Here is a 26,493-nt window from a genome sequence, read left to right on the forward strand (position 1 = left end):
AAAAACCGATGGGTTATAGCCCATGTTTTTTTTTCTTTTTTTTTTAATCCTCAAAAATGATGAAAAACGGCGTGCTATAGTATGCCGTACGGTATGGGCTATAGCCCATGGTCAAAAATGGGATAAAAAACGTCTAAAAATAGACGTCTAAAACACGTCTATTTTTAGACGTTTTTATCCCATTTTTAGACGCTCGTCTAATAGCCCATACCGAAACACGTTTCGGTAAACATGTTTTGAGGATTTGATAAAAATGGAAAAAAAAATAACGATGGGCTATAACCCATCCTTTTTTTCATTTTTTCACTTTTTTTGCAAATCCTCAAAAATGATGAAAAACGGCGTCTAAAAATTGGATAAAAAACATCTAAAAAAAGCCGGCTATTGCTCAGTGGGATGGTCAAAAAAGATGAAAAACGAGGATAATTTATTATTTTTTTAATTAAAAAAACGATGTGCTATAATCCATCGTTTTTTTTTTTCATTTCTTTCAAATCCTCAAAAAACGGCGTGCTATAGTGTGCCGTACGGTATACTATAGCACGCCGTTTTTCATCCACGTACGCCGTACGGTATGGGCTATAGCCCATGTTAAAAAATAATTAAAAACGAGGTTATTTTTTTTTCTCGAAAATTCAAAAAAACGATGGGCTATAACCAGGGCTGCACATAAGTGGTGCGCCACCGCGCATGCGTCGTCAAAATAAAAAATGCGCTGTCAATCAAGCGCCGGGAAGCGCTTCTGCGTACCAACAGCCGGGGCCGCCTAGAATGATTATTATGGCCAGAATACTAGTAAATTCTGTGGCGAGAGCATTTTCCACCGACTGCCAATCACAGCGCGTCCTTACTCAAAAGGGGGAGGATTCCATGCTGCTTTCTGCTGGGAGCCTACCTCAGCCTGGGAGGAGGCGGAGGGCGGTTGACAGGAAAACCTGACAAATAGTTTCGTCTTCTACGTTTCAGATAGCAAACTACTGTAGTCCCCGGTGTAGAAGGGCATGCTTTGGATGCTTTGCACTCTTCCCATTTGCCGCTGTGCTTGTGTTTGTTTTCCGGCTGTTGGAGCAGCATGGTTGCTCGTGTGCGATGCCGTCTCAGAACCCGAATCCGAGGCAGAAACCATATTAGCGTCTCTCACTGCCTAGGCACCGGCCACCGACTTTTTACGGGTACTAAGGTTTTAGTTCCGACATAGTGGAGTGGGAAGAGTTTAAAGCATTGCGGACTGGCACTGCTGCTGCCCAACATGAACACCGTGTCTCGACATACTGTGCCTTATTATCGTAAAGTCGGGTAGTGTACACTGTTTATTTTTGCACCGAGGAGCCATGTGTGTCTGACTGTCTGACTACGTACGTCGCCTCAGCTAAAAACAAAAGGGAACTAGGGAAGCCTGATGTATGCTTCGCCGTACGATGTGTCGCATGTTAAAACAATTGCTGATCTGCAAGCTCACAACGTGTCGCAACACGTTGTGAGCTAGTAGATTGGTTATTTAAATACAAAATTATAAAAAATCTAAATATTGCTTTGATGCTCATATTATCCTTAGGAAGTATTAAGGTGTTAACTTGTTTTTATTATAATATGCATTCCATAGGGCTGGACCACACATGGACCTAGATTTGAGCAAATTTATATATTTTTAATAATGGGATGAATCTACAACAAGAGCCATTCTAGGGCTAAATCTAGAGTTGCATTACCCTCCATTGACTCCCCACTCATCCAATAAATATTGTTTTGCTATAAGTTATTCATCCCTCTTTTATCCATCCGGCGAGACGGGTCGCCGCATTTTAGGAGCACCAAGCAACTCCTCCAGGTGCTCCTCTGAGTACTAGACCAAAAAAGTTGTGTGCAGCCCTGGCTATAACCCATGTTTTTTTTTCTTCATTTTTTTCAAATCCTCAAAAATGATGAAAAACGGCGTGCTATAGTATGCCGTACGGTATGGGCTATTAGACGAGCGTCTAAAAATGGGATAAAAAACGTCTAAAAATAGACGTCTATTTTTAGACGTTTTTTATCCCATTTTTGTGGGATGGTCAAAAATGATGAAAAACGAGGATAATTTATTATTTTTTTAATTAAAAAAACGATGTGCTATAATCCATCGTTTTTTTTTTTCATTTCTTTCAAATCCTCAAAAATTATTAAAAAACGGCGTGCTATAGTGTGCCGTACGGTATACTATAGCACGCCGTTTTTCATCCACGTACGCCGTACGGTATGGGCTATAGCCCATGTTCAAAAATGATTAAAAACGAGGTTATTTTTTTTTTCTCGAAAATTCAAAAAACGATGGGCTATAACCAGGGCTGCACATAAGTGGTGCGCCACCGCGCATGCGTCGTCAAAATAAAAAATGCGCTGTCAATCAAGCGCCGGGAAGCGCTTCTGCGTACCAACAGCCGGGGCCGCCTAGAATGATTATTATGGCCAGAATACTAGTAAATTCTGTGGCGAGAGCATTTTCCACCGACTGCCAATCACAGCGCGTCCTTACTCAAAAGGGGGAGGATTCCATGCTGCTTTCTGCTGGGAGCCTACCTCAGCCTGGGAGGAGGCGGAGGGCGGTTGACAGGAAAACCTGACAAATAGTTTCGTCTTCTACGTTTCAGATAGCAAACTACTGTAGTCCCCGGTGTAGAAGGGCATGCTTTGGATGCTTTGCACTCTTCCCATTTGCCGCTGTGCTTGTGTTTGTTTTCCGGCTGTTGGAGCAGCATGGTTGCTCGTGTGCGATGCCGTCTCAGAACCCGAATCCGAGGCAGAAACCATATTAGCGTCTCTCACTGCCTAGGCACCGGCCACCGACTTTTTACGGGTACTAAGGTTTTAGTTCCGACATAGTGGAGTGGGAAGAGTTTAAAGCATTGCGGACTGGCACTGCTGCTGCCCAACATGAACACCGTGTCTCGACATACTGTGCCTTATTATCGTAAAGTCGGGTAGTGTACACTGTTTATTTTTGCACCGAGGAGCCATGTGTGTCTGACTGTCTGACTACGTACGTCGCCTCAGCTAAAAACAAAAGGGAACTAGGGAAGCCTGATGTATGCTTCGCCGTACGATGTGTCGCATGTTAAAACAATTGCTGATCTGCAAGCTCACAACGTGTCGCAACACGTTGTGAGCTAGTAGATTGGTTATTTAAATACAAAATTATAAAAAATCTAAATATTGCTTTGATGCTCATATTATCCTTAGGAAGTATTAAGGTGTTAACTTGTTTTTATTATAATATGCATTCCATAGGGCTGGACCACATGGACCTAGATTTGAGCAAATTTATATATTTTTAATAATGGGATGAATCTACAACAAGAGCCATTCTAGGGCTAAATCTAGAGTTGCATTACCCTCCATTGACTCCCCACTCATCCAATAAATATTGTTTTGCTATAAGTTATTCATCCCTCTTTTATCCATCCGGCGAGACGGGTCGCCGCATTTTAGGAGCACCAAGCAACTCCTCCAGGTGCTCCTCTGAGTACTAGACCAAAAAAGTTGTGTGCAGCCCTGGCTATAACCCATGTTTTTTTTTCTTCATTTTTTTCAAATCCTCAAAAATGATGAAAAACGGCGTGCTATAGTATGCCGTACGGTATGGGCTATTAGACGAGCGTCTAAAAATGGGATAAAAAACGTCTAAAAATAGACGTCTATTTTTAGACGTTTTTTATCCCATTTTTGTGGGATGGTCAAAAATGATGAAAAACGAGGATGATTTTTTTTTTTTTAATCAAAAAACGATGGGCTATAACCCATGTTTTTTTTTTTTTTTTTTTTTTCAAATCCTCAAAAATGATGTAAAATGGCGTGCTATAGTAGCCTATGCCGTATGATATGGGCTATTAGACGAGCGTCTAAAAATGGGATAAAAAACGTCTAAAAACAGACGTCTAAAACACGTCTAAAAATAGACGTGTTTTAGACGTCTATTTTTCGACGTCTATTTTTCGACGTCTTGAGGAAGCCTGAGGAAGGTCGCAAGACCGAAACGTTGCTCAATTAATAAAATTGCTCTGAACTAGCAAGTGGCAGTGTGCGGATGTCCCTTCTTCCACATTGTAATTAGAGAAAGTAAAAGATGAGAGTTATTTTTTCTTCATTTCCTGCTTTCTTTAGTTTGAAAATGTTTAGCTATTTTTGTAAGGCGGCGGGGGCATTCGAACAAGTGACAAACATATTGAGCCTATACGACACACAGTATGACATCCCCCCAGTATCCCCCGTAACATTCAGTAGAGATCTTTTGTCACCAGATGTAGGCCTAATTGGCCACACATAATAAAAACGGTCCCGAACAATTTGGGAAACAGTGTTTTAAACATACAATATACAAGTGGCCAAAAGGGAACACATTTAGATATAATGGAGGAGCATATTTAGTGACCAAACCAAATACTGTACCGTAGCTAAAATATCATAAAATGTTTCCAGAGAGAAAGCCATGAGCTAAATAAAACAACAACAACAACAACGAAAGCTAAATACTCAAGGAGAGTACAAACAAAATGTCCTTTAACCCTTCCAGACCTGAGGCAGATTCTACAAATGTCTTCAAAAATGGTTAAATGAAGAAAGAAAGAAAAAAAGTGTTGTTCTCAAAACTTCTTCATGTTAAGGACCCCCTAAATTATATGTAGGCCTATTTGGCCGCAGACCGACGGAGTCCCATCTCAAAATATATTGTTCCAGGGACCGCCAAGATGCAAAGATTTGAGTTAAAAATGTTCGCTTAAAAAAATACAAATTAAACTATACATATTCAAAAATGTGTGTGTGCCATGCTTGTGTGCGTGTGTGCTCAGTGAGTGTGAGGTGCCGCTGAGCAGACGTATGGATGTCCGGCCTCAGCGGAGCAGCTCTTGGGGCTCCAGGTTCGAGGGTTTTGAACCAGCACACAGGAGGAGGAGGAGGTCCTGACATCTGGAGCAGGCCGCTGGAGCTGGGAGAAGGTCAGCGGACGTCCGTCTGACCAGACCCAATGTCCTGGACCTCCAGACAGCCCTGGGAACCCCCGTGGAGAAGAGAGGCGTTAAATACATTTTGCTCCTATATGACACTAAAATGTGGAACGCCCTACCAACGGCAACATGTGAATCCTATAGACTCCTTCAAAGATCACCTGTGGACGGCTGCGATTCGAAACTGGCCCCTGTAAATAAGTTACACATTTTTTGTCTCTCTGAAATTCTTTATTAGGAACAATCCCTTGAGATGAACCATCTCGTTTTCAAGGGGGTCCGCAATTCACAAAATACACTTCATACATAAAGACACTTTTTACAAACAATTCAACCAGACAAAACAATACAATTCCTAGATAAACAAGAAACAAACAACAAAAAAAACATTTCACATAACATGGACATAACGTAGACTAACACATGGATCATTGCATCATGGATCTGCTACAGTGATGATTAGTGAAAGCATGAAAAGGGAGTCTCCAGATGAGGGGACAGCACAGTTTTAAACAAATTAAAAGATGTTATTGAACGAATATGGACAGATAGATTGTTCCAGTCACAAGGAGCTTTGAACATAAATGATTTTTTTGCCAACTGATGTGGGTATATTGAAGTAAACCTGTGAGCAATGTCTAAGTTGATGTGTAAAAGTGTATGGTATCATAAGCTGTTTCAAATACTGTGGATAATTGAAATTAATTCATTTAAAGACGAACTGCAGCCATAGTGCTGCTGTCTTCTTGAGGTGGGAGATGGTAAGTTGAGATTTTCGTACAAGGTACAGTGGTGGGTCAAATAGGGGCAGTCAAGGACAAATCTGCATAAACGGTTGTATACTGAATTCAAGGGAAGAAGGTTTGTTTTAGGGGCAGTCTGATAAACTACATCTGCACAATCAAGAATTGGTAGTATGAGTTGTTGAACTAGTTTCTTTCTTACTGTATTAGTTTCCTATACTGTACATGTTTTCCCCGTTTTTACTCTATACAATGATGATTTATTTATTTTTCTTCATAGAAGTGTATATTTGTACGTATAAATGTGACAAAAACAAGTTGCTCTTTCTGTTTTCATCCTTGTAGCAGTTTTTGTATTGGCTTGTGCTTTCATTTGAAATGTATCCATTCTGCATACTGTAAATTCAATTTCCAATCAATCAGTCAGTCAGTCAATCAATCAATCAATCAATCAATCAATCAATCAATCAATCAATCAATCAATCAGCTAAGGACAATCAGAAAATATCTGACACTGTGTAAATAAAATCAAGATTTGACATTCACACCAGAAAGCTTTACTGCGTTTAAAACTAATCCTGCTGCGCATTGTCCGAAAGTTTGCTTTGTTTGGCAGGTGTGAAGGCTCATTCGAATCCTAATGCGCAGCAAAGAACCGCATTCTACTCCGCCCAAAAACGGGGGTTTCGCTTCGCTTCCAATCGCACTTGATGGGGGGGGGGGGGGGGGTCCAGTCCCAGACGGCACGACACATACGTTATGAGTATAATTGTATCACCATATATTTCACTGTGTACTAGGCTAGTTTATGAATGGAACACATTGATAAAGGTCCCCCCTGCTCCGTTTCCAATTGCTGCGGATGACAGTGTGAAGGCAAACGGCAGCAAATTAAATATGCAAGAATTTTAATATTTTGAAAATATTCTTTGAATAGTTGAACTAGTCGATCAACATTGACACGTTGTGAGCTTGTAGATTGGCTATTTCAACTAATCAAAAATGTTTTTCAAAATAGAGCCCTATGACTAAAGAAAAATTGAAATTTGCTGCCAAAAACAACACTGCAGTGAAGGGGTTTCTCACCGATCCAGAAGGGTTTCTTTCCTACAAACTTCCACATCCAGGTCACGTCTCTGGTAGAATGTACACTGACCAGGTTACTGTCTGATCTGTAAGACACAACACAGTACCAGGGTTGGCTTGTGATGGACATTTTTGTCAATATTTTTTTTTTGTTTTGCCACAGACATACAAAATGAGTGGACAATAATATTACCAGAAACACATTTACCTGTAAGAGTAGTTGGCCTACTTAGGACCATGACAGTTCTGTAACTCTGAGAGTGCACCAAATTGGAACCAAATGGACCCGTAAATGAGTCCATTTGGTTCCATTGGTACCCTATCAGAGTTAAGGGGGTCCTTACAAGTAAAACATTTGAGAACCATAATAAACTCATAATGTGCCATATAGTGTCATAGTAAATCAGTACATATTCTGAATAAAACTTGGAGTCTTGGCATTCAGTAATTGGGTCTTGTGACTAAAATATAAAAATTATAATGGTGTGTAAAGTAGAAAATCTCAAATTTGCCACGGACAAGACAAAGTCTTTGCAACGGACACATTTGTCCGTGTAGGGACATGTTGTTTGACCCCGTCCCCTGTCAAACATGCTGTGAAATATGAAGTGCAGTGAACAGTATATTCAGTATATTTAGTACTATATATACTATATATAGTATAGTAATATGACAGCAGTGGTGGAAAGTAACTAAGTACATGTACTGTACAGTACGTCAGATGTTCTACTCCACTAAATTTCAGAGGCAAATATTATACTTGTAATCCCTTACTCACTATTTTAAAACTTTAAAAAAGGCAGTAGCCAATAAAGTATTTTTGACCGTAAGTGAGCTTGTATGGTATAGCTGGCCTTACTTCAGTCACTCTGGTGGTCCAAATGTGAAAGTCGGGTTATAAAGTGTGTTTGCTTACAGCAGTGAACAGGCCCGCTGAGCGCTGCCCCAAGTGGCCACTCCTGGACCCTGCAGGTAGCATTGTCTCCTGTAATGAGTCCAACCGTCTGGACACCCACTGACCACTGGCTGGACCGTCTGCACGCACGCACGCACGCACGCACACACACACACACACACACACACACACACACACACACACACACACACACACACACACACACACACACGCACACGCACACACACACACACACACACACACACACACACACACACACACACACACACACACACGCACATTTCAACCATGCATTTATTTCCACACAAAGGAAATACATACAAGGACACAAGTATTATAGGTACATTATGGTTATTGGTTACATTACGCTCACGTGTCCAAAATTTTAACAAAAGGTTAAAATATGGAATAAATATGCAAAGATATGATTCCAGGTTATAAAATTATCCCCCAATTGTTGCAACCAATTTTCCCACCCAATGTCAATATTATGTAATCCTGGGCGCTACCACCAACCTGGGGAGAGCAACGGACTTCCTTCAATGCATGAGCGTCCAAGCCGCTTATTTTCACCTCACAGGGGAAAGTTTCCCCCGTTGGAGGTAGCGCGTGATGGAAGTTATTTTAACAAGTTCCTTTCCCCTCCATCAGGCACCCATAGCGTGTATTTATTAATTTTATTTATTTATTTGACAGGGACAAATCAACATGTCTCAGCGGTCCAGGCACCTTGGCTGGTAATCCAGTCTGGCAGTGTGCCGCGGGTTTGACTCCCGATCTTGACGGCCTTTACTGCAAGTCTTTCACCCCTCTCTCGCCCCATTTCTTGTTAGCCTGTCAGTCCCTCCATAAAAATATATATAATATAGGCGAAAGCCACAAAACACATAAAAGAAGAAAGGCCCTTTTGGCTTTAGCCAACCCCGCCTAGGGTATGGTCACTGATGCCCCCCCCCCACCAGTGCCCACAGCGGGCATCAGACCTAGCTGTGAGGTGACAGCGCTATTGACTGTGCCACCTTGCCCCTGAAGTTCCAGGTTGTTCCCTATTTTTACAGAAACAGAGAAGCTGCAATTTGATCCTAAGAGTATTCCAGGTGCCTACCTTATGTTGCCTGGTGACAGGGTGGCCTCTGGGTAATTCTGGGCTGTCCATCTGAGGTTGATCCCTAAACCCCTGACCTCCAACCTCCTGCTGGAGTCCAGGGAACACCTGGGGATCAGGCCCCTCCCCCTGCAGACTCACCTGGAGTCCAGGGAACACCTGGGGAGCAGGCTCCACCTCCTCCTCCAGCCTCAGAGATGTCAGACTGTGGAACTGATGGAACAGTGTGCAAACAATGATCTCTCTGATCGAGTAACTTGAGGCATGATCAAATTTGGGCACAATCTGAGTGCCTGCTACAGACAACTTGGACTTGCTGTAACAACATTTTAGACCAAAATTGCATTACGTTTGTGAACACCTCTTTAAATAATAGCAAACTGGTCATGCATACGTTTACTAAAGTTAATATCGTCTTTATGGCCATACATACATATATAGTACAGATACTAACGGCAGATGACGTTTAAATATAAACTGACAGGTTTCCAATTTCAACTTTCCTGGCTTGTAAATGTATAGCTTCTAATGTAAACTTCCTGGTCTTAAAGGATCATTCCATACTAGAAGGCTTCCTTACCTTTATTTGTAGTTGTTAGGTCCCCACCAAAGAGGTCCGGGTATTATTTTGTGCAAAAGTGCATTATTGGCTATTTCCCCTACCATAAGCCCTCAATGGGGGTTGGGTTTTTATGCTAATTTGCTTATTTCCATCAAAATAAGTAGTAAAGTGTGCCGCTTGGGATACTATTTACATTATGAAGAGAGGATATATAATTTTTTTTTTTTTTTTTGATCGATGGAAATAAGCGAATTAGCACAACACCCCATAGCCCCATTCACTTCAATGCAATTCCATGCAATTCATTGAGGGCTTATGGTATGGGAAATAGCCAATACTATACTTTTGCACAAAATAACACCTGGACCTCTGGAACTACACATAAAGGTAAGAAAGACTTATATTATGGAATTCTACTTTAAATGTAAACTTCATGGTTTATAATTATAATACAAACTTCTAATGTAAACTTCAATAAACGTCATGGCTTATTGCGACCGCAGGTCACATTTACGATGAAATTGTGCATTTCCCGTCAGTCAGTCAGTGGATCACGCAAAATTCCCATACATGGGGCAAGCCCCCATATATGGTGCCCAGGTCCCTGATGTCATAGTAAATGTGACGTGCTGTCGCAATTAAGCCCATATATGGAGATCCCTGATATCATCAATATTGGTCAGCAACTCTACATCTGACCTCAAACCCTTAGATCTCCATATAAGGATATACCTGTATGTCAGAACCTGTTCTGACATTCCATATGTTGATCCTTCCCCAACCATCCTTCCTCTTCTTATAGCATGTCATGTAGACAGCACTATAATTGCAGTGCATGTAGTCATAGCACTTCATAGTACATATGTATAGTATAGTATATATGTATAGTTTGTATAGTTTCATGATATAAATATTCCACTGTTACGTTCTTAGCTTACGCATGTTTCATGATAAATGCTTTTTATATATGTGATGTATTCCCATGCTTTTTTTTTGTTCTTGCTTAATGTAAGTCACTCTGGATTAAGAGCGTCTGCTAAATGCCTAAATTGTAAATTGTCTTCGATGTCTCCCTTTTGACTGATACCTATCCATTTAAACACTAGACCATTTAACCATTTAAAATCAGCCACGCCCGGCGTCCGTGGCACCAGAACAAAGGGATCCGGGAACCTGACCCTCAGGTGGACGGCCTGGAGGATGGACCAGGGCTGAGCAGGTTACGGCCGGGAGGCAGAGACGAGATGAAGGAGGCATCGTCTGGAGGTCGGCCGGGAGGCCGAGACGAGGCGGACAAGACGTCATCGTGAGGGCGGCCTGGAGGCCGAGACGAGGCAGAGAACTTGAGAGGCGACGCCATGGATGCTGCAGAGAACTTGGGAGGCGATGGCAGGGATGCTGCAGGTGACGCCAAGAATGCTGCAGGTGCTGGAGGTGACGCCAGGGATGCTGCAGGCGCTGGAGGAGACGCCAGGGATACTGCAGGCACTGGACGTGATGCTGGAGGTGACGCCAGGGATGCTGCATGCGGAGCCACAGGAGATGCTGCAGGCGTCATTGCTGCAGATACAGGAGGGAGGGCTACAAGCGGAGCTGCAGACTCAGGAGGGAGGGCTGCCGGCAGAGCTGCAGGCTCAGGAGGGAGGGCTGCAGGCGGAGCTGTAGACTCAGGAGGGAGGGCTGCAGGCAGAGCTGCAGACTCAGGAGGGAGGGCTGCAGACACAGGATGGAGGGCTGCAGGCGGAGCTGTAGTCTCAGGATGGAGGGCTGCAGGCGGAGCTGCAGACTCAGGAGGGAGGGCTGCAGGCGGAGCTGCAGACTCAGGAGGTGGGGCTGCAGACGGAGCTGCAGACTCAGGAGGTGAGGCTGCAGGCGGAGCTGCAGACTCAGGATGGAGGGCTGCAGGCAGAGCTGCAGACTCAGGAGGGAGGGCTGCAGGCGGAGCTGCAGACTCAGGAGGTGGGGCTGCAGACGGAGCTGCAGACTCAGGAGGTGAGGCTGCAGGCGGAGCTGCAGACTCAGGAGGTGGGGCTGCAGGCGGAGCTGCAGACTCAGGAGGTGGGGCTGCAGGCGGAGCTGCAGACACAGGAGGTGGGGCTGCAGGCAAAGCTGCAGACTCAGGAGGTGAGTAGGATGCTGCACACCCTGGAGATGAGTAGGATGCTGCAGATTCAGGAGACGGGACCACTGAGGATACTGCACACCCAGGAGACGAGGAGGATGCTGCAGATTCAGGAGACTGGACTGCAGGTGGAACTGCAGGCAGGGCTACAGGCACTGGAGGCGGGACTGGAGGCACCGGAGGCGGGACTGGTGGCAGTGCAGCAGGTGGAACTGCAGACACAGGAGGCAGTGTTGCAGGGGGAGCTGCAGACACCGGAGGTCTCCGAGGCCGAGCAGGGGCTGACTCCAGGCTAGAGATTGCTGGCCGGGTAGGCTTGGTGGCTTGGTGATCCCGGGAGATTTTGCCCCGTTTGGTGGCACTACGGGGACCTCCCAGAGCCAGGCGTGTGCCCAGATAAGGATATGGGGCATGAGGTGGCGCTGAATAAATAAATGGGTATTTTTGCATGTTTGCAGAAATAAGACAATACGTCTAATGGCTTGGTTTTCTGCTGGTCATTATCATGGCTGGCAGGCTGCAGGCTCAAGACTCCGAGCCTAATGGAGCGAGGAGTTTGCTGGGAAGTATGAGGTAAGCTGGTCTCACTTCCTACGGACAACATCCAAGTGGGGCACAAAATGGCTGACCCAATGCCTATCTTTAAACACATGCTGCTGGTTAGAAATCTCCCCCTCAACTACAGCACGCAGGTTAAGAAGAGAGGCCATAAAACGATCAACCAAACAGTCAAAGTCCGCCACCCTTCTGTGAAAAAGTTTTAACTCTGCTGGGTTCATAATGGTCAGTTAATACTGTCACGGTAGAATAAAGTTCTGAACCCAAAGGGAGGCATACTATGATCCGACGGATGGTCCGAGGTGCGCTGGGGGTCGGGAGAGGGTTGGGGTTAGGTTTAGGTGTGCTGCCCCGGGGGAGGTTAGGGTTAGGGTTTGAGGTAGGTTGTCGATCGGACCAATGCTCCGTCGGACCAAACACCAGTGTTGGGGAAGTTACTTTTAAAAAGTAAGGAATTATAGTTATCGTTACTTATCTAAAAAAGTAATTTGTTACTTTACTTTACATTAAATTATGAAAGTAACTACTTTACTTTACTTTACTTTAAAAAATAATAATATAAAAAACGATTTAAAAGAAGGTTTTTTGTGATTAATTAATCTCAATTAATTGCATATCAATAGGCCTATTTGACCTGATCATCAGTGAGCTTTTTTTCGAATGGATTTGGATACGAGTGAATCAATGAATAGTGACTACATATAAGCATAGGCAATTAAAAAAGTAGTAATAATAATAGTGATAATATTATTTATATAATGCTTCTCTGAGTACTTAAAGACGCTTTTCAAGGGGAACATGAGAAAACAAATAAAAACTACTTTATTAGAGAAAAACTAAGACTATGGAATAAAATAAATTTAAGTGGAATGAGATAGCTGGGGAAACAAATATTCTAGAGGTGTGTAACGGTTTGAACTTATAGGTGGTGGCTGGCATGTCTTGTGAGTTTTGGGAAGTGCATAGTTTTGACTGGTCTGCCTGCTGTGGACAGTGAAACCCTGACCATTAAACACGGGCAGACGCAACATCGAGTGTGAGGGTTGGGGAACGGATGGAAAGTACCAGTGTTATTAGGAGGACTACTTGGCTTCTAACGATATGGACCAGAGTTAAACTAATGTTAGCTCCCATGCTAACTAGTTGATCGGGTGGAAGCTGCTTGTGCCCGTGGATGGGAAATGAGATTTAAAAGGATATAGAAGCGTGGATGAAAGGCAAGCACAGATGTGCAATAAATTTGTGTCGTGACTCGTATTTGCGTGTGTATTCCGTCTGACGACGATTGGTTTATGCTGCTAGTGCGTTGTCGTTGCTGAGTGCTGATGCATATTTAAGAGCGTCATAAGCATGCGCCCGTCCTGCGCTGGAAGTAGCAGATCTACAAGTTATCTACCGGTCGCAATGCACAGCGCTTTGGGCTTGTACATCTGTGTTTTTCCCGCAGTTAGTTAAGAAGCAGAGCACAAACGAAACTGTCAACACAGAGAGAGCTCTCTAGTCTCTGCAAGTCAGCAGCACAGAGACGCCTGTAGACTCACGGAGCTGCGAGACTTTTCACTGATCACTTTTCACTGATCACATAAATTGACAATAACGCCATAACGCGGGTAACGCTCGCACAATAACTATAAGGCCGTTATGGAATTGGAAATGTAAAGCGTTAGGTTACAAGTTACTGCAAATAGTAGTTACGTTATGTAACATAACGCGATGTAAGGGCGTTAGTCACAACACTGCCAAACACATGCACTCAAACCCAAATGCAGAGAGACGACCAGCAGAATTAAATGCATCAAGTCAGGATACAGAGGTCCAACAAAGTTTATTAAACACAAGGCAAGAGCTCCAAGGCATAACAGCAAAACAGGAAGGTATGAACTGACAATGTGTGTGTGCAGAGTCCAGTCTTATAGGTGGTGGGTCGATTGTATCAGTGTGAACATGTTTGTAATGGGCTGGGGTGATGTGAGTGGAACCAGGTATGTAACTAGGACTGAAGTGAGGAAATGGGAGGGAGTGGCCGAAGTGGGAATACAGACAGGGGGAGACTCAAACCATGACACTGACCTCATCAAAACCTGTACACTCAAAACACACTCCATATATGGCCAGTACATAATTCATTCCATTATGTTGATCTGACCCTCCATGCCAAAGCGCCAGCACTCGCCCAGTAGTCTGCCGTCACCCAGGCGGATGCGTGCACGCGACCTCGAGGTCTCTTCTCGCCCTCAAGCGTCTTACTGGTAATATAATCTCACTGGATTCCTTAGTAATTGTAAAGTTACTGGTTTATGAACTTCTGATGTGTTTCTAATATAAACTGACAGTCGTCTTACCGTCCAGACTCTTTCTTCAGTCTTCTGTCCAGACTGCTGGATCTACAGATGCCAAGAAAAATGTTTCAATCAATTAACCTTAATTTATTTATACACATCTAGATCTGCTATTTACACTACTTCCTAGACTTTTTGGAATGTATATATATATATTAGTGTTGTCACGATGCTGGATTTTACACTTCAATACGATATTCTGAAAAGTATTGATATTTCAATACCATTTTCGATACCACGCAACCACAGTGATTTTAGTGCAAAATAATATTTTTATTTCAAGAGAAATACAGAACTTGAGGTAGTGCTTTTTGAAAATCCTCTGAGATTTTAACGTAATATAAGTACAAATAAAAGCTGTGCAATTTCATACCATAGAAATATAGAATATGAACATTACAACAATCAACAATGAAAACAATTATAGCAGTTATATTGAAAAGGCACTTTACGGCAATTGAAAATAAATAAAAAATGCAACTGTGCAACAATGCAATCTAAAGCATTTTCAATATGCAACAAAATTACTATATTTTGTGCTAGGAACACCAACATGTCAATGTGCTACTTTAAGTTGTGGCGTTGTCTTTGCTTTGTTTTCTTCTCCGCAGCTTCTTCTCTCTGGTGCTAAAAGAAATATAACAGAATGGATTGTTTTTATTTTAACTATTTCTAAACATTTATTTAGTGTTTCCACTTTAAATTAGGCCTTTAAAATAACTATGATCTTATTGATTAAAAATAATCCAAAGTACACGTAATAGTAAAGCACAACAGTAAACAGTTCATTATTTTCTGACCATATACTATTCAGTATTATTCACCACATCATCTTGGTTTCTATTCATATATTAACCAATGCATCCGGTCTAAGGCTACTAGGCTAGCCTACAGTATATCCGGTACACACGCACACACACATGCACGCACGCGCACACACACACACACACACACACACACACACACACACACACACACACACACACACACACACACACGCTTCCGTACCCTCCTCTGTAGACCGCAATGCAACCTAACGTTGATTAGCGATAGCTTAGCGATAGCTTAGCGCTAGCTTTACCAAACCGTCGTAACATTAGCAACAGCTTTAGCCATCGTAGGACGACACACAGTACACACAAACACCGACATATTATAACTATAACACACAAGTCAAGTTACCAACCTCTTTGAACTGTTTGTGAAGGTCTTGGTGTTTATCCTGCAGGTGCTTTGCTAAGCTGCTCGTGTTAGCTCATTTTGTCGGCACAACACGGTGGCATCTCTAACACATGGGTCTGTATATGTCCTTTGGTTTTCCGTGTCCATCAGATTCAAATCCGTACTTCTGCCTTTCTCTTTATCTAGCAGAACAGGCTGCGAAGGGCCCACACTTGCCATCGTAACGAGCTTAGAAATATGAGGCTAACTAGGAGTAAAGTTATAGAACACAGAGCGGAGGACATGAGGGGAAAAAAACTGCAGCAGCAGAGTGAGCGAGTCAGGAGGAGGAGTAGCCAGCCAGGGCAGGGGCTGTGTGCGGCTGTGTGCCCACGTGGCCATGCATATCTTGTCAACGGGAGAAATAGAGTATCGATACGTCGATACAATGAACAAGTCATATTGAACCGTTTAGAATGTTCAGAATCGATATTTATCGATATATCGATATTTTCGACAACACTAATACATAAAATACTCTTGAACAATTAGAATTATTCTTGATATTTTGATTATTGATCTTTTGAAATAATATACTGTAAATATTTATGTATATGCTGGAAACATTTTTTTTGTTGACCCGAGAGACCAATACAAAATGATCTGCGACCAAAAACGAACCCTGGTCTGTGGAGCTCCGGCTCGGACCCTGTGTGCGCCGCCGCTGCCCCTGGTGGCCAGTGAAGGTATGCCGGGGTGGAGTTGGGTGTGGCTGAGGGTGTGGCCGGCAGAGCCTGGCTGGTCCTGGAGGACGGGGTCTCCATGGTCGTTGTAGCGGTCCGGGACGTCTCCACGGGGACGGTGGGGAGGGGCCTGGGACCGGCTCTCCCACAGCACCTCCGCCTCGATGTCTGTGATTGGATCCTCCGCCTCCACCTCCTGCTGCTCCTCCTCCTCCTTCTGCCTGGGGGGAGGAGGTGGAGGAAGGGGGCGTGTCCGCTCCTCCTTGCTCACCATCAGGTCCTCTGGGTCACACATCCCTGATGAGAGAGAGAGAGAGAGAGAGAGAGAGAGAGATTGCAAACATGACTAATCCTCCTACATTAAACTCATTCACTGCCAGATGAAATAAAAAAAATTAACCCACCCTGACAAACAGTAAGTCATTGTAAGTATGTCATATGAAAGCAGGGAACCATAGCTTCAAATTGACATATTGGTTGTTCAGTCTGATCCATCATGTTTAGGAGATACGGCTTATCGAAGAATGTCTTGCCGAGATACAGGAGTTTAGAAAATAGTGAAATTATTCATTTCTGTGGTCTGTGACATTTAGAGAGTGCTGGTTCCCTATATGTTCAAAATGTGTGTGTGTGTGTGTGTGTGTGTGTGTGTGTGTGTGTGTGTGTGTGTGTGTGTGTGTGTGTGTGTGTGTGTGTGTGTGAGAGTGTGTGTGTGTGTGTGTGTGTGTGTGTGTGAGTGTGAGTGTGAGTGTGTGCGTGTGCGTGCGTGGGTGCAAGAGAGAGAGAGAGAGAGAGAGAGAGAGAGAGAGAGAGGGCGACGGAGGGAGGGCGGAGTATGCTATGAAAGGAAGAAAAGTGAGCCATTAGTCGTTGGTAACCCCTTTTGGTACTGTAAGTATATTTGGGGGATGTAACCCTACTCACCTTCTCTCGGGTCAATGATCTCCACGCTAGCGGAGCTCGTGTGTCCCAGCAGTGCATTCTGGGGGTTCTTCAGAAACACGCTGAAGCTCTCGTGGTTTTCTTCCAGTCCGTCCGCCTCCAGGAACACACTCCACGTTTTCACATTCACCCCTGATTTGGAGGAGGTGCAAAGAAATGTTGTCTGTGAAGTTCGGTGCGCTATTATAGATTATAATAGAGCGGTGGTTTTCAACCCCTTATCAAGGTCCAGGGACATGCACACAGATATCAAAGGGGGCTTCAGCCCCTGCCCTTTTACCCGTCTGTAAAACAACTGCCCTCTCCAGACCACAAATGCATGCATTTACTATGGTGAAAGAAATGCAAATGCCTCTCCTTCCCATGCCATGCCGGAAGCCAGCATTCAGGAGAATTGTTTTTCCGAAGTCTCCTGAACTAATTTGTTTCAAAATCCATGTTGTTACGCCGCATCTCCAGTAGATATAAGAGTGCAGGGTTGCACCCCGAAAATAGCTGATCTACAAGCTTGAGAGCTTGAGAGACTTAAAATGAAACCAAATGGACCCATAAGGGTTTCATGTTACGCTCTCAAGAGAATATATATATATATATATATATATATATATATATATATTCAATACTATACAGTCTCTTTCTAGTAAAGTTTACTCATTTGGATGCAATCACATTGAGTAAAACCGCCAGGATCATTTGTTTTTGGAACACAGTTTTAACTTTAATAAAATTCCATGAAAAAATTAAGTCTAAATTACCTCAGACGTTGGTGCCCCCCACGCACACACAGATCAACAGAACACGCACGCACGCACGCACGCACGCACGCACGCACGCACGCACGCACGCACGCACGCACGCACGCACGCACGCACGCACGCACACACACACACACACACACACACACACACACCTGGGTCAAACTGGATCAGGCTGGCTGTGCTGTGTGTGAAATCTCTGCCCACTTTAGCTGAGCCTTCCTCCACCTGTAAAATAATGAGGTAGATAAAATTAAGTATTAATCAGCGATTACCTAAATGACACACGGATGATAACGATACATGTATTCATCGGTGATTACCTGGCTGTATCATCTGGATGCATTAATGTTAAAGGTGTAGGCAGGTCTGCAGTGTTTGTACACAATGAAGTGGTGTTGGCAAACATAATTCAAACTTAGCCCCCCCCACTTCCCCCCTGTCATCGTCACACTAAAGCAGTGGTTTTCAACCCTTTTCATATCAAGGCCCAGTATGTATTTGGTATTTGAGCAATGGTTTACCATTAACGACATTTAGCCTCGCAGACCCAAAACTAAGGGATATCTTGTTATCGTTGGATAAAGTTTTTCCACAATACCATGCTGTATTGGTACTATAAGAGAGACAACAGATAAATGTTCATCAAAATGTGTAGACTTCTTGAAAATTAAGTACAATAATTTCAAGCTCTATAAGGGTCCATTTGGTTACCAACTACTAACCGCTTCAAGGACCACTGGTGGTCCCCGGACCACCACTGGTTAAAAACATCTGCACTAAAGCACCCGGCCCCCCCTCCTCCCCCATGTTTATGGATCGATCAGGTATGAGCTGCACGCCTGCATGGATGCATTCATGTTAACAATAGATACGTGTTGATCAGGCATTACCTGTATTGATACGTAGGCAGGGTCAATGCTCTTTCCAGAGCGCTGCAGTGTGATGGTCAGAGTCCCTGCATTCTCACACACTCTGTAGCAGCTGGAAGAGAGCTCTACCCTGCTCCACATCACCTCTAATCTATTAGGGATAATGCAATGCAACACGTCACGCTGTTAGATACAATACAATACAATACAATAGTAGTAATAATAATAGTATTCACTAATAATAGTAATAGTAATAATAATAGTAAAAATAGTAGTCACTAATATTGCTCTGGAGAGGGAAGTCTGGAGCTCTCTGGTGGAGCTGTTGCCCTCGCAACCTGACTACGGATAAGCGGTTGAAGATGTATGGATGGATGGATGGATATACAATACAATACAATACAATACAATACAATACAATACAATACAATACAATACAATTCCTCTATCCCCAGACGAGGTCCTGAAACTAGTCACATCCACTAGACCTACCACCTGTCCTCTCGACCCCGTCCCGTCTCCAAACTTCCAGACCATCGCACCTGACCTGCTCCCCTTCATCACATCCATCATCAACACCTCAGTAACCTCAGGCTGCGTCCCATCTTTTTACTTTACAGAGATAATTCTCCTCTGTTTACATCCCCCCGGACGCCAATGCTAAACAAGCACTAGCTAGGCTACAGGATAATGTAAACAAATGCCTAAGCGGCACATCCCGACAGTTTCTTTATCGCAGTGGGGGATTTCAATCATGCTGACTTAAAGACTGTACTTCACTCGTTCCATCGTAATGTGAAATGTGCCACTAGAGGGAACAAAACAATTGATCAGGTTTATATCAACATAGCCCATGCTTACAGAGCCCAGGTGTACCCCCACCTAGGTCTCTCTGATCATGTTTCGCTCCTCCTGCACCCTTGGTATCCCTGAGCTCCAGGACTGCTTCAGCACCACAGACTGGGATATTTTCAGTGGCACGGAAGCGCTGACACGTGGGTCTCTGGATTATTTTACAGACTCAGTGCTAGATTACATCAAACCCTGGATGAGACCACAACTCCAAGCATTAGTAAGAGCCAGGAATGCAGCACACAGATCTGGGGATACCAATGCATACAGCATGGCGAGGTCAGCCCTTAGAAATGGGATCAGATCTGCCAAGCTGGTATATAAGACCCGCATTGAAGCCCACTTCTACAGCTCCTCAAGCCCCCGACAGGTGTGGGAAGGTGTCAGGGCAATTTCGGACTATAAGGGAAGAACATCCCCCCTGTCAATGGCAGTGCAACCCTAGCGGTGGAGTTAAACAACTTTTATGCACTTTTTGACAGAGACAATATGGACCCATTGTCGCCCCCTCTCCCCTCTGACGGCTCCACCCTAGTCTTGAGCACTCATGTGGTCAGACTAGGACTGCGCAACATCAACCCCAGGAAAGCGGCGGGTCCATACGGAATCCAGGGACAGGTGCTCAAGGACTGCGCAGCTGAACTAGCACCAGTTTTTACCACCATCTTTAACCTGTCTCTGGGGTCATGCTGGGTCCCCGCACGTCTCAAGGCAGTGACAATAATCCCGGTTCTCAAGAAACCAAATGTCAAGGGCCTGAATGACTACAGGCCTGTGGCACTCACCCCTATTGCCGGGAACCCATTTTTGGGTTATGTACAGTATGTACAGTATTCAAAAAATACAAAAAAAATGATGCTGCTATATAAATGTTTGAAGTTTTTCAGAAAACTTAGGTCAGGCGTACTTAGGTTAGGTTTATGTATTAAACTGGGATTTAATATATAAAAAAATCATAACAATTATGCACTTGTTGTTATGGTTTTTTAATGTATTAATGTATTTTATGGATTTTTTTCTACTCAGTCTGTGTCTCATAGGACGGCTGTGGGCAGTTTAGAAACCGTCTTCCAGTGACATCATCATTAGGCAGATATTTTTTTTAAACAAGATCTTTTGACAAAAATATTTATATTTTCATTATCGTGAGAACGATGGCTTCCATTTCCGCATTGCAACTTTTCAGGACTAGAAAGCCTGCAGTTTCTATTAGCTTGTATTCCCCATCGATGATGTCACTGGAAGACCGTTTCTGAACTGCCCACAGCCCTCCTATGAGACACAGACAGAGTAGAAATAAATTGCACCATTTTATCTTGATTATTAGTGAGGACCTATTATATGAAGTTAGGTTGAAAAGTGGTGAAGTGGTCCTTTAATATTTGATTAATTGCAAACCGACCACTAGGGGGCGAGCCCAACTCGTTTGTGATGGTTTTAGAAAACCTTATAACCATACCATACCAAAAATCTTACCAACGATCTTGTTGATTTTGGACGAATTGGGACCCAGCTATGCTATGCTGACTGCCAGCCCTTCCCTGCGCCTGGTTCAAATGTGGTTACTTTTTAAGTAGTCACAGAATTGTCATCTTCACTGCGATCGCATCCCGACCGCTTATACTCCGAGATGTTCGCTGTGCGTTCGCCAAAGAAAACGCATCTGACACCGACCATCTGTTCAATCTCTCTAGGTCGTCCTCACAGAGGAGCTCTCCATCACCGATTCCGGTCATCCCGGTTCTCCATACATCTGGCCAGCTCGTTGGTGCTTTGTGCTCCTGCGTCGTTCCTGAGTACATCCACATATGTTAATGTGGGACGTCCTCGTGACCGGTGCCCGTGTGTTGGTTCCCACAGCACTACTTTGTGTGTAATCTTGCTGATGTTAAGTTCTGCACGCAGCACTCTTGTGTAGCACCCGTCTAGAGACGTCTGCAGGGTTGGCTTCAGGGTACAGCATTCACTGCCATATAGAAGAACAGACTCTACTGCTGCATAGAAGAAGTTGAGTTTGGTTTGACGGGGGGGGGGGGGGGGGTGGGGGGGGGGGGGGGGGGGGAGTCAGTTGAAAAGTGAATGTTGGTCGCGGCAAAAGTGGAACGATCCAGGATTAGAAATATGAGAAAATGCTCCAGGGGACCCCCCTGGGACGCCCTCAAGGACGACTGCAGGGTATCCTCGAAACCACTGCAATGCATGAAGGTGCCGGGTGTATGTGTTTTGTTAGACATACCAACTGTCCTACACCCTACTCAAACTACAAGTAAAATAACAATAATTAAAGTCAATAATGTAAGTAGCTATATCCTTAAATGTAATTTGTGTGATATACTGTAGTGTAGCTGTAGCAGTGACTGGGACAACATGAAGAAAAACAACGGCAAGTGACAGCTGTGTACGTAAACATGTGTGAGCATGCTTGCAGTCCGCGACTGGTTGCACCACTCTGGCCCTCATGAAGTGACAGTTCGACATCCCTGCTGCCTAACCGCACGCAGAATCCACGGGTGATTTGTAACCGTCCACGCGTAATTTGTAACCGGCAATGCATTGAGGTCATACATACGTTTCGGGCAGCATGGTGTTCCCTGCGGGGTCGCTGAGACGGAACTGGAAGCTGTCTGACGTCACGTCCACGTCCGATGGGACGACGTAGAGCACAAGCTTCTGATCCACGTCGGCCTGTGTGAACCTGCTTTGTATGTAGGAGCCTGTAAATACAGTAGTAACACTGTTAACCTGCTCTGTATATAAGAGCCTGTTAATACAGTAGTAACACTGTTAACCTGCTCTGTATGTAAGAGCCTGTTAATACAATATGTGACCATTTCTGGCCGAGGCTAAGTCATTGATTGACGTTGTTCACTTTGACCCACCAGTTTTGGAGACATGGCTGATAGAGGAATGTCTTGCAGAAAACAGCGAGTTGAGAAAACAGGCTTGAAAGGTTAACTTCTGTGGACTCTAGCTACGTGTTTAAGCAAATATTTCATATTTACATGTCGATTTCAGCTCTGACATTTATTTAATTTATTATTACTGCCACCTGCTGGACGCAAAGCCAACCTCAGACTGCCGAGGGCTGCGGGGGCGATTTAGAGGGTGCACACACAGCACTAGAACGTATGTTGTGGGCGTCCATCTTTATGCTAATAAATAGCGTCAATCCTAGCAAGCTAAACTATAGCCATCCTTGCTCTAGAAAGCGCCAATGTTTCCATCTAGACCACCAGATAATCAGCAAAGACCTCTGAACATTGCGCGTTTTATCCAAACCATGGAGAGCTCTGTAGATTAGGAGTTATTCAGCTTTTAGTCAGCCTGTATAATGGGAGGTGGACGGGACCGCTGTTGCGCAACCCGGTCTAGGATTACTAAAGAAGGAAAGGCCGAGCCAAAATAATAATGAAAAATAGATAATAATAATAATAATAAAGCTTATCTGACGGAACATTCCGCCAGGAGCGGAAGGTAATACATACATGCCTTATGGCGGAGAGTTACGTCACAAGCAGTAAGTCTGTTAATAGGTTACACTACAGGTAAAGCACCTACCTGAGAGCACATTCTCCAGGTACCCAAAGTGGGGAGGTCTGGTGATGGAGTACTCCAGCTGGGAGGCGGGGCTGTCGGGGTCGGACGCCTGGAGGTGGGCGGAACTTATGAATATGCCGTATCTGGCCCCTCCCTCCAGCTCCACCACTGTGCTGGGGCTCCTCCTAGTGGTTAGACCCGGAGGCAACCTGTCTACACGCTCCACCTGCACACAGACAGACAGACAGACAGTGACTTGTTTGTTAGCGAAGAGCGCCATCGACCGTAAACACTGAAAACAGTTCATTAAGTATGCCTGGTTTGCCTGGTGGTGGGTGGTGATCCACCTGAACGGAAGCCGTACCCACAGCTGTTGTTGTATGATATGTATGGGGTTAGGGGAGTAAATGATATTTTGATGTCACTATATCACTTATTTTTTCATTGGCATGTTTGACTGTCAAGGTTTCAGCCTCCAGGAAGAAAACCTAAATACCAAGGGAAGACAGCATTGCACATAAGAACCACACCAAGGGGTCTAATGAAGTGTTGTCACCACATAAACACTTGCAAAACTGGAAAAGAATATCACTTTAAATATATTAGGCCCCTCCCACCTGTATGTTAAACACAGCAGGCTCCTCCCTCAGCTGACCCGTCTCCAGGTAACCTGAGTTGCTTCCGTCCGACGGCAAGAAGTAGAAGCGGTCGATGAGCCCCGGGCTGCAGCGACATGAAAATAACACAATAAACTGTAAATAATACTAAATATATTTTTTGAACTTTTGTGCCTTTATTGATAGATCACAGTAGGTAGACAAGAAACGGGGAGAGAAATGGGGGAAGACACACAGCACAGCTCGTCAGGATTGGGGCTAGAACCTGTGACACAGATCATGCTGGATGACAGCCCACAGCGCAAAATTGTGACAACAAAAATGTGTTTGTTGTCATGAGTTGTCAGGATCCGAGTTGGCTTTGTCTGGAGCTTATAAGGTACTTATACTTTCTGAAAGGTTCTATTTCAAACATGCAAACATGACCCACTTTACTTAGTCTATATGTAGCTTTATGAATAGTATTAAGATGTTATTGTATTGTTTTAATTTGTATTCAGTTAATTAAGTTAACATAACTATAACTAAATGCATTTGAAAATAAATAAAAATGTGTTACTTTTCAGGATTCCAATAAAAAAATAGCTGATCTACAAGCTCAAAACGCGAGTTAATATGCAATGTGGCCCATCTGGAGTGAGTGTGGAAATATAGTGGCCATCTGGAGTGAGTCTGGAAATATAGTGGCCCTCTGGAGTGAGTGCATGGAATTATAGTGGCCCTTTGGAGTGAGTGTGTAAATATAGTGGCCCTCTCCATCGTCAAAGTTGCCCCACCCCTGGTTATTAGCATATGAAACGCTAACCTTCCAGGGACGTGGCGGTAGGCCAGCTTCAAGTCGTTGATGTTCGTCTGTGTGAAGCTCTGGCGAGCCGCCAGAGGCTGAGCACTCAGCAGCAGCTGGCCGTAGCGCGGAGGCTGCGTGAGGGTGAAGGTCAGGTTCGCGGGCGGGGTGTCGGGGTCGGTCAGCTCCAGGTGTTCGGGGGTGATGAGGGTGTGGGCGGCGCCCTCGAGCAGCTGGAGGCCGGCGTTACGGCTCAGCGTGGGCGGGATGCGGTCGCCGTGCTCGATGCGGAAGTGCAGCGTTCCGCTGTGAGACGTGTCGCCGTTGGTCACCACGAAACTGTGAAAGAGAAAAACAAGAATGACACACGTATCGTTAACTGCCACGTGAAACAAGCGCTCTCCGTTGTGCATCTGCCCCCCCCTTTTTTCCTATAGTTTTTTATTATTCGTTTTTGAACGTGTATGTTTCTCTGTCACGACCGCCCGGCCGTTGTTTTCAGGGCTTTAAAGGGGGGGGTGGGGGGGGGTCAGGGCATTCCACACTGGGGTGGCAGTGCTGTAGAAAGGGAATCTACCCATGTTTGTTCATTTCAAGTGGCCGGTATACCAGATCGTTCCCCCTCTAATAGTGTGGCTACTAGAGGGGGTTTTCATGATTCTGAATCCATTGCAAGCATTTGTTTTGCACGAAAAACACTCCTTGGGCTAAAACGGCAATACCACGTTTTCATATGGTTAACCTGAAGGAGTCAGCCTCAGCGTGGTGGCTGTAGTGTAACGACCCTGCAAAAGACTATTTGGCGTGGCTCGATGCCTGCCTGCTCTGCTGAGTTGGAGAACGGGGTTCAGGATGCTAAAAGTTACATTGGTCTGGGGAGGAGGGGGTAGAAGTTAGTGGTAGGACGAGCAAGTTACAGCTGGGTCTTTTGCAGTGTCGTTATACAGTATGTTGTCATGGTTACCTGAAGGAGTCAGCCTCGGCGTGGTGGCTGTTGTCGTGGGTGTAGCAGACTCGGTGCGCTGCCACGTCCATCTGGGTGAAGGCGGCGAGGGGCACCCCGGGGCGCTGTGCCGCGTGCACATGGCCGTGGCGAGGAGCAGCTTGCACGCTGTAGAGCAGCTGGTCCGCCGAGCCGGAACCGTCCGTGGCCGACAGCACGTCCGTGGTCAAGACCACCCGGTCCCCCTCGGTGAGGACCACGGGGCTGGTCACCAGCACGATGGCACCTACGCACGCAGGCACGCACGCAGGCACGCAGGCAGGCACACACACACACACACACACACACACACACACACACACACACACACACACACACACACACGCACACCCACACACACACACACACACACACACAGACACACAGTGTTAATTGTGTCGACCAAAACTATGACGAAAAATGTTTGTTGACTACTGTTTTTCACTGAAAAACAGTAAATATAAATATAACTAAATAAACTAATTATAAAGTAAGCTATATGATCATTAAAACTATGTCTAAGTTAATGCAGAAAAATAAGCTGTTAACTTCAAGTCATGCTACAGAGGTCCTTTTTGGTATAGAACCTTAGGGTCATAGGAAAGGATTTATCCAAAGAGACGAGTTGCAACACCCTTCATTTCGGAAAGAATTACGTTTTTCTAAATGCCACCATTTACACCAATACAGCAGAACCAATATCTTTCCTTCTGGTAGAGCTATAATAATAAAATTGGTGTCAAACTGTACATTTTTGGGGTCAAGGAATCCAATTCAATTGGTTTCAAGGCACAAAACACCAATAATTTTGTCATTGCCATGACAACAGGGGTAAAAT

The 26,493-nt window shown here is 44.5% G+C and overlaps 1 protein-coding gene across 2 annotated transcripts in view; it reads right to left on the minus strand.

Moving 5' to 3' along the window:
- Window positions 1-4,078: 4,078 nt before the first annotated feature.
- Window positions 4,079-26,493, minus strand: part of frem1b (Fras1 related extracellular matrix 1b) — a 91,473-nt gene continuing 69,058 nt past the window's right edge. For both annotated transcript variants that reach the window (XM_083788737.1, XM_083788738.1), the window contains 14 exons: window positions 25,638-25,902; window positions 24,695-25,012; window positions 23,890-23,995; window positions 23,294-23,498; window positions 22,305-22,449; window positions 18,905-19,034; window positions 18,167-18,239; window positions 17,239-17,388; window positions 16,253-16,611; window positions 14,414-14,455; window positions 8,830-9,042; window positions 7,725-7,843; window positions 6,809-6,894; window positions 4,079-5,022 (listed from right to left, as the gene is read on the minus strand). In XM_083788737.1, the coding sequence (XP_083644863.1) occupies window positions 4,820-5,022; window positions 6,809-6,894; window positions 7,725-7,843; window positions 8,830-9,042; window positions 14,414-14,455; window positions 16,253-16,611; window positions 17,239-17,388; window positions 18,167-18,239; window positions 18,905-19,034; window positions 22,305-22,449; window positions 23,294-23,498; window positions 23,890-23,995; window positions 24,695-25,012; window positions 25,638-25,902 (2,414 nt within the window). In that variant the 3' untranslated portion in view covers window positions 4,079-4,819. The remainder of the gene's footprint in view (window positions 5,023-6,808; window positions 6,895-7,724; window positions 7,844-8,829; window positions 9,043-14,413; window positions 14,456-16,252; window positions 16,612-17,238; window positions 17,389-18,166; window positions 18,240-18,904; window positions 19,035-22,304; window positions 22,450-23,293; window positions 23,499-23,889; window positions 23,996-24,694; window positions 25,013-25,637; window positions 25,903-26,493) is intronic.

Source organism: Protomyctophum parallelum (genome assembly GCF_964188405.1).
Source record: "Protomyctophum parallelum genome assembly, chromosome: 18".
NCBI lineage: Eukaryota > Metazoa > Chordata > Actinopteri > Myctophiformes > Myctophidae > Protomyctophum > Protomyctophum parallelum.